At 28.7% G+C, this 13,424-nt stretch overlaps 2 protein-coding genes across 2 annotated transcripts; both read left to right on the top strand.

Annotated features, from left to right (window-relative positions):
• Window positions 1-1,381: 1,381 nt before the first annotated feature.
• LOC136078754 (uncharacterized) lies at window positions 1,382-1,891 on the top strand. Its single transcript, XM_065794552.1, has one exon. It carries the CDS (start codon window positions 1,382-1,384, stop codon window positions 1,889-1,891), a length of 510 nt encoding a protein of 169 aa, XP_065650624.1.
• An 862-nt stretch (window positions 1,892-2,753) lies between these two features.
• LOC136078250 (uncharacterized) lies at window positions 2,754-6,521 on the top strand. Its single transcript, XM_065793565.1, has 3 exons — window positions 2,754-3,270; window positions 3,385-3,612; window positions 3,795-6,521. Exon 3 carries the CDS (start codon window positions 4,504-4,506, stop codon window positions 5,377-5,379), a length of 876 nt encoding a protein of 291 aa, XP_065649637.1. The 5' UTR covers window positions 2,754-3,270; window positions 3,385-3,612; window positions 3,795-4,503; the 3' UTR covers window positions 5,380-6,521.
• The last annotated feature ends 6,903 nt before the right edge of the window (window positions 6,522-13,424 follow it).

Genomic DNA, 13,424 nt, shown 5'->3' with positions numbered 1-13,424 from the left:
AATGCTAAAAAAATATGAAAGTGGAGCTTGTAAAAGAAGATTGAAGAAGGAGAGAGAGGAAATGGTAGCTAAACTTCCGAAAATGACAAAATTTTTTTCATCAAACCAAACTAATATGCAATTTCCACAAACTGTAGATAATAATAAAAACAATGAAAGAAAAGATGAAAACAATAACACGGAAAATGAGGTATCCTGCCAAGGTGCTTCAAATGAAATTCAAGAAGTTGAAAGTGTTGAATCTACAATGCATAATAATGAGCTTGACTCAGGTACTCCAATTTTTACTATCTTTAATGACACCTCTAACATCTGCTAAATGAACTATTTACTTTTTAGGCAGTTAATATTTTTATTCTATAAATTGTCACTTATTATTTTTTTATTAGGCTTATTTATCATGATTTTTTTTCCTAGATACCATTCTACGCGGAGACCCTGCTTTATGGCCATTACAGTTAAAGGAAAATGAACGTATGAAGTATTTAAACAAGGGGGTATGCTTTTTTTCAAAACAAAGACTCTAATTGCGAATCTTCGAAGCGGATGTTCAAAAACCAGTACAGATATTATTCGGTTAAATATTTTCAAAAAGCGATGAATAATGGCAAAAAGTGTGACAGAAAATGGTTAATTTTTTTTGAATCCACTGGATGTGTATTTTGTTATGTTTGCAAATTCTTTTCAACCAATTACGACAAGGGAATTTAATTATTGGTCTGCAATCTTAAATAGAATAGTAGCGGTTATTCGTTTTTTAGCCGGAAGAGGTTAGATTCGACTCCTGATATTTCTCACGTGGATCAACTTTTTGTGATATTTCGTTATTATCTAAATGGCCACGTGTATGAACGATTTTTTTGTTTTCTACAAATCAAAAGCCACGACGGTAAATCTTTGATTACTGACATTTTAGATCTACTGGAAAGATATGATATTGATATAACCAATTGTCGGGGACAGGCATACGATAATGCAAGCAATATGTCTGGCAAATATTCTGGATTGAAAGCACGTTTAAAAGAGTGGAGTGAATTAGCTTTTCATATCCTCTGCGCTGGACATTCTTTAAATTTAGTAGGGCAGTGCAGTGTCAGTGAGTGCATCAATTCTATCAACTATTTTGACGTTCTCCAGAGTTTGTATTCATTTTTTGTAGCTTCAACACATAGATGAGATTTATTGAAAGGAAATCATCTTACACTCAAGCGCCTATCAGATACACGATGGTCATGTAGGTCAGATGCTTCAAAAAGTTTAGTAGAAAATTATGATGGGATTCATGCAGCGCTATGTCATATAGCTGAGGATACAGAAGAAAAATCTGATACTCGTCATGAAGCTTTGTGTTTATAAGATCACCAAGCTAAAGTTTGCATTCATGGCTGTACTTTGGCATCACATACTTAAGAGGTTTAATGTAGTTAGCAAATTTCTTCAAAAAGTTGAATTAAATTTGCATACAGCAAGCTCTATGTTACTTTCACTAATTGACTTTGTAAAAAACTTACGAAACGACTTTAGGAGATTTGAGAATGAATCAAAAAAACTTAGGTCGTTTATTGAAAAAGACTATTCGGATAAGAACAAAAGAAAGGTAATTAAAAAATTGAGCAACGGAGAAAACCAAGTTGATTCTTTAAGCGTATCCAACAAGTTTCGAGTGAATACATTTTTTGTCATTATCGACAAACTTGTGACACAATTAACTATAAGAGGTGATGGTTACAACCTCTTAAATAAGTTATTTGGATTTCTATCGAAGCTGTTAACTATTAGTACCATGGAATTGCAAGTTAGCGCGAAAAAAATTGTAGAAGTGTACTCAAATGATTTAGAAGATAGTTTCATATTTGAAATAGAACAATTTGTAACATTATTAAAGTTGTAGCCTCCGGGGTTTTTTTCGCATAAAAAAGATAAATCTGAGACTGAAAGCACATTGATTCCTCTGCATGTTTTAAATTGGATTGTTGAAACCGATATTATTGATGTATTTCCAAATGTTTATATAGCATATCGCTTGTTTCTAACTATTCCCATAACAAATTGCGAGGCTGAGAGATCATTCTCTACTCTTAAAAAAGTTAAGAACATGCACCGATCAACAATGGTCCATAGTCGTTTAAGTAATATAGCAAGATTAACTATTGAGTCAAAATTATTAGAAACTTTGGATTTCAGCGATGTGATTGCAGAGTTTGCGGGGAAGAAAAGCAGAAAAAAATCTCTCAACTTAATTCAATAAAATAAGTATAAGATTTGTATATAAATAAATATCAGTGATAGCGTTTTCAAGAAAGTCTTTGTTTTACTCATTTTTGTCGTTGTTAGTGGAACGGGGCCTCCTACTTTTAAATAGCCCCGGGCCCCGAAAAGTCTTAATCCGCCACTGGTATGCAGACACATCCAATTTGATTGAAACTTTCCATACATAGTAAAAAAAAGGATGATGAATCGAATGGAAAGGGGAACATTTTTTAAATTTATACATAAATTCTTAGTTCTCAGCATTTGAATACTTTAGAGTCGATTTATTGGGGAAAAAAGCCTTTTAAAAAATGTTCCCTCTCTAAAAGGCAAGTATAGCCTTTTCACTTTTTAAACCAAGTATTTATTTATGTTTTCCTAAGAATATGATACTTTAGATTTATATTTACAAATTATGTATATATTATAAGGTTTATTTTACGCTTGACTTTTTTTGTTTTGATTTTTCGCAAAAATCCAAACAAACGAAAGTATTTTTCGTTAGTTTTAACAAATTATATGTTTTAAAGTTTGATGATGTCTTCTTTATACTAAATTAGCTAGTCAAATAGGAAAATTAATTTTATTAACATAATACATAACTGCTTTAAATAATATAAACCTTGCTTTTGTTAATCTTTTTGTCTGAAAAAATAAAAACTAAATACAAAATAAATAAAAATTCTTATAACAAGGTTTTTTTATTTATCAAAATTTTTGTAAAAGTATTGTTTAAAAAATTTTTGAATAACATGTGAATAACAGTTACTCACATTTAGTAAATGATTTACATTCTTATTCTGAAAATGAAATAGAAAGTGAAATTTTTAAAATTTGGATAAAATAGAAATTAAAAATTTAATTATTTCAAAGGAATTCTTGCTGGATTTTTCATCAAAGAAAGTTTTGTCAAAGACTACAATCTAGCTATTGTAATTACAGACTGGCCTTTCTTAAACTGTTTTTTTCAAAACAGAAAATTAAAAAATTTTCAAAGAAAGTTTGCAAGTATGGAAATATGTAAGAATTTTTAATAAGTATTCATACAATTGTTACTTAATAAGAAATACTTCTCCATTTTTTGATACAATGTATGTATGAATTAGTTTGTGACATACTACAATTTTATTTTAGACAAGTTACCAGACTGTGCCAACAGTTCACAACAGTACACCATACCCCAATTTCCAAAACCAAATAACATAGGACCAGTTTTTTTGTAAAATTTATTTTCGAATGTTTAATTTAATTGCTGAAAGTAATATGATTTTTGATAATCTATGTTTGAGTATTCTTTTGTTTTAGGTTTACAAGTTAACAATAGTCAAATCAAAATAGTGGTTCCATATATAAGCCACAATAGTGAGTCCTACTTTCATACTAGTTAATTTTTTAAATAAAGACAATGTAGCGCACACATTTTGCATTTTAAAAATTTTATTTATTGAAACCAAATTTGATTGATCTTTTTTACTCTTATTTAAATTTTACTCTTTTTTTCTTTATTTTTACCTACTTTTAATTAGTTTTACTTTTAATTGTAGCTTCCAACTTATTGTCCGAAGACCCATTTAATAGCTACAACAATATTATGGATTTTTTGAATATTGGTGATGGCATTGTTTCCCTCAAATATCCAAATTTTGTCTTACAAATAGCAATTAATTAGACATTTGCAAAGAAAAAGATAAACATGATTTGACATGGCAAAATCTCTCTGTATTTTTCACAACCTACTGTAAATACCCTATCACTAGAGTAATGCTTGCTAAGTGTCTTGAAAAATCAAAAGACCATGTTGCAAAACTGAATCGTGCCAAACATTTTACTTTGAGGAATTCTTATTTAAGCTCTGTTCTTTCCTTTTGTCCTGAAGTTCCTGAACTTAATAGTTTGCTACCTTCTGATAATTGTTCTATCAATACTTCTTGCAATTCTTGTGAATTTGTTACAGAAGATGTTTCTGCTTTTCAAAGTTGTATTACCCCAACTTCTATTGGGGTAATAGAACATGAAAATCTAGTTAATAATTCTGCTAATTGTGATTTTACCTATAAAATAAAGAAATATAAACAAAGAATTGATTATCTTAAATTAAAAATTGACAATTAAATAGAAAATGAATTTAAAAAAAAATATTAAGCAATCTTGTTAAGATATAATGTCAGAAATGTCAACAAAAGAGAAGCTAGAAAGGATTGTAGGATTAACCAACTGTTGCAAATAAATTTAAGATTGTAAAAAGAAATTGATATGGCTAGAAAGCGCTCACAATCAGATCGACAAACGGCATGGTATTTAAAGAAAAAAATTGAAAACGCTGTTTTGAAAACATCTGATGAAATGAATGATTCAATCTTAAAGAAGAGTTTAAATTACTTTGAAAATCTTACAGAAGAGCTTAAGGAAAGAGTTAACATTTTTGAAAAAAATGTAGTTGAAGTTTTTGAAGGAGGTAAATATAATGATGAAATTCGCTCGGTATATTACAACCTTTTAAGTAAAAATGTTTCTGTTAATAATGTTGAATCTGTTATCAGAACTGTACTACAAAAAATGGCTGGAATTTCATGTGGCGCACTTCCAAAAAAATCTTTGGCTGCTGAATTTTTTAGTGAAATGAACCTTTTATTAAAAGCTCAAGTGAGAGAGGCTAGGTTGAATAGTACAAACAATGTTCTTCATACAGATAGCACAAAGTATAATTTTAGGGAGGTTGGTAGTTTTCAAGTCACAACATCATCTGGTAGCTACACGTTTGGGATAGAATATATGTTTTCGGGAGAAGCACAATCTTATTTTGGAGAGCTAAAAAATTTATTCACTGATATGTCTCAGATATTTTCTCCAGAAAAGGAAAACTATGAGGATGATCTTAGGAAACTTATTTTTTCATTTAAATCTTTGATGACTGATCGCACTATAGTTAATTCAAGTTTTTTTAGCCAATTTCAACATTGGAGAAAAGCAATTTTGCCTTTTGTTGAAAACTATGATAAGCTTCCTTTAAATGAAAAATTAAAAATTTCTCAAACGCATCATGTTTTTTGTGGCTTACACATTATCCACAATCTTGGAATATACGCAGAAAAAGCAATCATAAAATGGGAAAAAGTGGTTGAGCAGTAAGGTAGTATTCATGGTGGTTTTAAAAATGCGCAACTTTTGATATTTTGTATGAACTTTCAAAATTTACAACCTATAGACATGGTGATCAGCAGAATGGAAAAGCTGATGAATGGAAGGCATTTTTGTATAAAAGGTTTTCTAAAAATTTTATGGTTTCATTTCTGCATCATCGCTTTAACATTATATTTTTACTTGGTGGAGCAGCGTATTTTCATAAACATCACCTTAAAGAATTTGTTTTCAATCTTGATGGTTCAAATTTCCTTCTTGAGTCAATTAGGCACGATATTGACAAAATTATTTTTCACGCTTCAACTAGAGCTCTGGGAATTTTTAATAAACTAATATCAGGACCTCTTTTTCGTATTATTGAAGAGGAGGGTCATATATTTTCTTTGAATACCGTTTGGTCACAAATGTTCAACTATTTTGTTTGTTGTTCTTCTGATGCATCTAAAATGTTAAGTGGTTCTAGATTTTTTGATGTCAAATATCTCACCAAGGATGAAGTATTTGATCATTTATTTTCCAACTGTAATGACCCACTTTCGGATGCCTTAACACAAGAATGTCTTGAAGTTATATGTTGCACATGTTCTGTTATGATTAAGAGTCAGTTAAGAGACCAGTTGCCTTGAGGAAAATATCACAATCCTGGTGATGATGTGCTTGAGGAAACTCAAAACCGTCCGCGTACTAATGTTGTGTTTGAACGTGATTTTGCTTCCTATGACCGCAGGTTAAAAATAAAACTTAACATGACAACAGTAGCTGCAGCTGGTGTCATCATGTTTAACAACAACAAAACAGCTGTTTGGTTAGATGGAAAATCACAGGAAGACATTGAAAAGGGTATATCAGAAAGTACAGAGAGAGAAAAGCAAATATATTGCAGTACAAAATTGATGAGATAGACAAGCGCAGCTTAGAAAAAGAAATAAAGGAACAAAAGGCAAGCGAAGAGAAAGAGTTTTTGACAACAGAAATTGGAAAGGATGGAGGTTTAATTTTGTGTAAGGAGGATTTAGAAAAAATTTTAGGCACTGAAAATGAAATAGTAAAGAAGTTGCAAAGACAAATAAAATTTAGAAAAAAGTACTACAGCAAAAATTTCCAGAAAATTGGTTGCAATTAGGAGAAAAGGGAAAAGGGGAAAATTACAAAAAGTTTGGTATTGAGGCATTAAAAACCAACCTGCTATCTATTTTTACATTTTTAAAAGAAGCTCCAGAACGTCGCGCAACTACAATAAAATGTTAAGTTATAAGACAGATTGATGAAAAACAAGAAATGTTGTTAACATTAAAAAAAAAAAGTTATTAATGGAAACTGGAAAAAAAATAAGAATAGGCACATCAAAGGGACGGGTTCCAAAGTTTTTAGGAAAAAGAATTAAACATAAAATGGTAGATGATGATGGCAAGAATTTATGGTATTCGGGGCTCGTTGTAAGTGTTCTAGATGACAATGAATTTGATGAAGACTGCATGTTTCAGATACTATACGATGGATATGAAGATAAATATGATATTGAGTTGGTTAAAGAGTGGAGGATAAAATGTGTTGTGGTAGAGGGAAAGGCTGATGGTTATCTGGAGGACAACGTCCTCCAGATAACCATCGCTATATGTTTCATTTTGTTTTGTGATTGTGATGTTATTGTTGTGATGTTTTGTGTAGATAGACAACTTGGTTTACCTTCTCACTGGTGTCTATTGTTAAAAATGATTATTAGATTGTTTCGTAACTGAAACTTGCTTCTTCTAATCATTCACTAAAAGCCAAGAAATAAGTTTTAGAATAAAATAATTTTTTTATGTTATTTAAATTTTTTATCTTAAGCGTTGACCATAGTTCACATAAACAATCTCAAAGAGTAAGTTTCTTATTTTATACTTATTATACTAACAACCTGCATATATAAGATATATATATATACCTTTTTAAAATTTAATTCTTAATAATTTTTGTAAACTAATTAAAAAAATATTTTAAACATATTATGTATCTTTGTTTCTAATAATAATTTTTTTTACATTTTTAGAGTATCTGCTGTTATACCTCCCTATTGCTGTTGTAAGTACTCCAAATTTCAGAAAGTTCATTAGCTGTATGTTATTTTCATTGAAAATTAAATTTTAACTTTATTAAAGAATCTTCTGTCTTGTAAATAGGTTATTCCGTAAAATTCCAACAGATTTCAATACCTTTACACAGTAATTTACTGACCGGTCTGTACAATATTTTATAATTTCAAAATAGTATTTGGATTCCATGTAGTATTTGGATTCCATGATTTGTTTATGCATATTTGTATGGTGTTATTAAAATATAACCCCAAATTTTATTTTCCAAAACTAAGTAAATAAGTGAAAATCATCAGTCTGTAAAATAGATAATTCTGGATAATCTTGTCAGATTAAAAAAAAATTGGATCATTATAAAAAATTTCTAGTCAAATTTAATAACGGTTGCAAAATATTAAATATATTCAAAGTCGATATGCCCAATTGGTTTGTGCAGCCCATTCGCTGTAATTTACTGACCGTTCTGTAAATTATACAATAATTTCAAAATAATGTACTATTTGGATTCCATGATTCCTTTATGCATATCTGTATGGTGTAATTATAATTTACCTCTGAATTTTATTTTCTGAAACTATGTAAATAAGTGAAAACCATCAGTCTGTAAAATTGATTCTGATGATGATTCTGGTTAATCTCGTCAGATTAAAAAAAAATGGATCATGAAAAATTTCGAGTCAAATTTAATAACGGTTCAAAAATATCAAATATATTCAAAGTCGATATGCCAAATTGGTATGTGCAGCCTTTTTGTAGTAATTTACTGATCGTTCTGTAAATTATACAATAATTTCAAAATGATGTACTATTTGGATTCCATGATTCCTTTATGCATATTTGTATGGTGTAATTATAATATAACCCCAAATTTTATTTTCAAAAACTAAGTAAATAAGTGAAAACCCTCAGTCCGTAAAATAGATGATTCTGATAAATCTCGTCCGATTAACAAAAAAATTTTGGGGTATTTTATTTCTTTATATTTGTTGGATCATTATGGAAAATTTAAAGTCAGATGTAATAATGGTTCAAAAGTTATTCTAAAGTCAATTTGACACCAAAACTAAGTACATAAGTTAAAACCCACAGTCTATATAATAGACGATTCTGGACAATCCATTTGGAATTAAATAAAAATATTTTGGTATATTATTTTCTTATATTTGGTGAGTCAATATGGAAAATTTCAAGTCAAATGTAATAACGGTTCAAGAATTATTCAAGAGTCAATATGATACCAAAACTAAGTAAATAAGTAAAAACCCTCAGTCTGTAAAATAGATGATTCTAGGCAATCCCGACAGATTTTAAAAAAAAAATTTTTGTGTATATTAACTTATAGTTGTTGAATCAATATGGAAAATTTCAAGTCATATGTAATAACGGTTCAATAGTTATTCAATATGATCCAAAAATACTCTCTTTTTCGGTGCCATATCACTGCAAATTTTTTATCAAAAAATCATCATTTTTTGCACTATAAAAAATTCAATAACTTTGGATCCGCTTAACTTCAAAAGCTGAATGACCCCTTATTTTTTAAGTCAATTCAAGCTCTACACAATGATGTAAATTGTATATGCTTATTTGAATTACATAAAATTTGTCTGGAATGGCTATCTTTATTCTAGTTATGCAAGTTAAAGTATATACTTCAATAATATTATTGTATATATTTTTGTATAATATAATATAGATAGTATAGTATAGATACAACCATAAGTTAATATAGTATGGATGCATCATATAGTTTTGATGTGTGACAATAACTAGTTATTAAGTTAACTTATTTAATAAGTTATTGGCATACTACAAAGCTATATAATATATATCCGTACTATGGTTGCTCTCCTTGTTTTAGCTAGGCTATGAGAGAGTGAATCGTCCATTATATAGATTGTGTGTGTATTTTTTTAACCTTAAATTTAAGGTGAAAACAAGTTTTATAAAACAAGTTTATGTAGTACATCTAAATTTTTAGTAAATATTATTGTTGTTGTTGTTAAAAAAACAAACTGTAGTTGTATTATTTAAATAAATAACTTAACGTATAGCAGTATAAAATTAAAATTAAATTATATTTTATTGTCATTAACAAACAAAATCTGAAATCTTTTATAATAATAAAAACGCCATTTTTAAATATTTTTAGATGGTTCAAAGTTACGCCAAACTTAAGTCAGAAAATAGCAGACGTAACTTTTCTTGCGTAAAGTTTGTGAATCCGCACCCTGGTTAGGAATGATTTTACTATTGAAATTATAAACAAAACATCTAAAAATATATTATTTAGCATCAGGGTGCGGATTCACAACACTGTCGTAAGTCCAAAATTTGCGTAAAGTTTGCGTAAGTTTTGCTTAAGTTCAAAGTTACGCAAAATGGTATTCACAAACCTTGCGGAAACAAACTTACGAAATTCCTAAGTTTTTACGTAAGTTATTACTTAAGCTTGGTTTCCAATAGTTGTAGAAATGTTGTGGAACATTTGTGCGTTATTGTTGTACAACAATTGTTGCCGAGATTGGTTTGATTCTATTTCCGCAACCTTTATTTTACAACATAAATTTTGTTGTACAACCGACGTTAAGTTGTGCAACTTATGCAAGAAAATGTTTCCATTATAAAGCATTATTGTTGTACAACTGTTGTACGACATTTCTACAACTATTGGAAACCAAGCTTAACGCAAAAAGCCTAAAAAACGGTATTCACAACATTTTCCTAAAAAGTGCTAAGCAAACTTTACGAGAGAAAAAAACGTCTGCTATTTTCTGACTTAAGTTTGGCGTAACTTTAAATCATCTAATAATATTTAAAAATGGCATTTTTATTATTATAAAACATTTCAGATTTTGTTTGTTATTGCCAATAAAATATAATTTTATCTTAATTTTATACTGCTATACGTTAAGTTATTTATTTAAATAATACAACAATGTATATTTTTTTTAACAACAACAGCAATAGCAGTATATTTACCAAAAATTTAGATGTACTACATAAACTTATTTTATAAAACTTGTTTCACCTTAAATTTAAGGTTAAAAAATATACACTCAATCTATATAATGGATAGTTCACTCTCTCATAGCCTAGCTAAAACAAGAAGAGCGACCATAGTACGGATATATCGTATAGTTTTGCAGTATGCCAATAACTTATTAAATAAATTAACTTAATAACTAGTTATTGTCATACATCAATGCTATATGATCATCATATCATAATGATACATCATAATAATGATACATCAAAATGATGCATCATAAGGATAAAGGATACATCATAATGATATATCCATACTATATTAACTTATGGTTGTATCTATACTATACTCTCTATACTATATTATACAAAAATATATACAATAATATTATTGAAGTATATACTTTAACTTGCATAATTAGCATAAAGAGAGAGAGAGAGAGAGAGAGAGAGAGAGAGAGAGAGAGAGAGAGAGAGAGAGAGAGAAACTCACTCTCTCACTCTCTCTGTATGAGAAAAAAATATTTGTCCTAATATAGATACAATATTCACAAAAATATGTAATCAATTTATTAGTTTTTCAAATCTTTTTTTTTTTTTAATTTATAAATGAGAACAAGACTATTTCAAAATACAATAATGCAAAAATTATCTCTGAGTAATCGGGCTATTAAAGTAAAAAAGTATTATAAACTAAATATTAAACTTACTTTGAATAATGATGCTATGTTTTTCGATAATTTTAATTACTCAAAGGTATTAAAGGTATAACAATATAACGATTATTTTGAATAATAATGCTCTGTTTTTAATTATTTCAATTATCAGGAGATATTAATATCTATGGATAATTTAAATTATTAAAAAAATTAAGCTTTAAAATTGTTTTTTAAAGCCTAATTTCTTGGTAAATAATATTGTTATTTGCAAATAATAAACATATTCTGTTATAGTTTAAATTGTTTTGGTAGAATTTTTTTTTTTGTATATCTATATAAATTCTCATTGGTGTAGTTTGTTATTGCAAAGAGCAGAAATTCCATAAAAATTTCCTTGACCCACCAGTTAGTCCAAATGAGGTGATAGTGCTTTTCACAATTCAGTAAAATTATTATCTGTTGCTCTTGAAAATAGTATTACAACTCTTGAGATGAAAGCATATTGTTCACACTGGTTGCAGCTATTAGATTATACAGTATTTGGTGAAAACTTACTACAATACTTGTTGTTATGATTTGATTAATACTTGCTCTGTCAAAGAGTCAAACTTTTTTATACTGCATGTACCTGATTTACCGAGTTAATTTTATGCTATCCATCAAATATAAAAATCATGTTTTTATTAGTGCAAGTATGTACCATAAATTTTCAATCTGAAATATCACTGAAAAAAAAATTACAAAAAACGAGTGGGTTTTAATTCAAGCTCAACTTTTACTAATTAATACAATTGAAACATTTTCCATAACAGATTATGAAAAATATAATGTATTTTTCATAGTATGTAATGGAAAAGTTGTTGAACTTTTCCTTATGTTTTCAAAATGTTCCTTGTATTTCTGACAATAGAAATTTTGTTTATAAATAGTTTCCAATATACTAGAATGCAATCAAATGTATCTCTTGAATTTATTGAAGCAATTTCTTTATTTGATGAAACTGTTATTCCCTATTGCAAATAAAAGTGTTTTTGATTCAAGTCAATAATATGATAAAACAAGACCACTGAAAAGAAAATTTAACAATTATCATGATGTTTTCTTATACCTTAGGGTATGAGAAGTAAGAATGAAAACAAGAAGTTAAAAAAAAACACTTTAGTATAGCACTTCCATTATTTTATGAACGTGAAATTTTATGCTTAACTAAAGTACTTTATTTTAACTTCCTGAAGCAATGCAAGATAAGTTGCATGATCTGATCAAGGGTGAATCGAGACCTTTTTGGTACTATAGGACCGGTATGGGCGCCAAAAAATGACTCAAAATTTTAATTTCATATTGTTTTTCTTTTTCTTTTTGTATTAAAAATAGAAAAAAAAGTTCTTTCAAATGCTAGTTTTCTGCATATTTTAGCTAGTTTATTTCGCCAGTAATGTTTACAAATAAGGTTCGCTGCAAGTTTAGGGTTAGGGTTGAATAAAACTAATGGGCATTCACTGATGGCATCATACAGGAAGCCGAATAATTATCTTATATAAGCCAAGGATAATACAATTTATATTACCCGTTTGGATTTGAACAAATATGCCCGAATTATTGCTTAATGAGTGCTTGTAATATTTATATTTAAAATAATAGATGTGTAGCATTTTGTTAATAATTGATATCTCATTTAAAAAACCAACCGACTCCTATTTGTTCCATTTTTAATCCAATTAATTATTATTTTGATTATTTTGCTAATAGATACTCAAAATAGATTGAAAGATTGTTTATGCTATATATGCTATTACTTTTAAAAGTAAAATGCAATATGGGGCAATTCAAATACAAAGAAACACTTTTTTGCTGTTTTTTGACTCCCTTCTTTGTATATATAACATTTTAAACAACCTCTCCCGCCCTATTTTTTTTTTTTTTTTTTTTTCAATTTTTATTTTAGGTGCCCCAAGAAGTCCTAACGGTCTTGTCACAGAGCACCGCGGAAGTGCATTTAACCAGGAAGTTCACGCCTCCTTCCTTACCGTGACGCGAAAATTTGTCCAGAGCTCGTTTCGAACCTGGATCTCCTGCTTATAAAGCAAGCGCTCTAACCACTGCGCCACGGCCGCACAATATTTGAAACGTGACATTATTTTTCAACAAATATATTTTTTAATTTGTACTTTTATGCTAAAGGTTTACTATTCCGCTGTGATTAGAATTTAAATTTTAAATATTTTGTCATGTCACACTGTGGCTAACCATCCCCTCTCCCATGTGATATTTGGTGACACTTTCAAACACCTTTACCCCATATAAGAATGTC

Source organism: Hydra vulgaris, chromosome 03, assembly GCF_038396675.1.
Source record: "Hydra vulgaris chromosome 03, alternate assembly HydraT2T_AEP".
NCBI lineage: Eukaryota > Metazoa > Cnidaria > Hydrozoa > Anthoathecata > Hydridae > Hydra > Hydra vulgaris.
The sequence above is the reverse complement of the archived record's forward strand: the minus strand, read 5'-3'. Positions and strand labels throughout refer to the sequence as shown.

Coding starts and splice junctions, on each gene's coding strand:
- LOC136078754 (XM_065794552.1), top strand. CDS start 1,382: ATGGCTGTACTTTGGCATCACATACTTAAGAGGTTTAATGTAGTTAGC.
- LOC136078250 (XM_065793565.1), top strand. CDS start 4,504: ATGGCTAGAAAGCGCTCACAATCAGATCGACAAACGGCATGGTATTTA.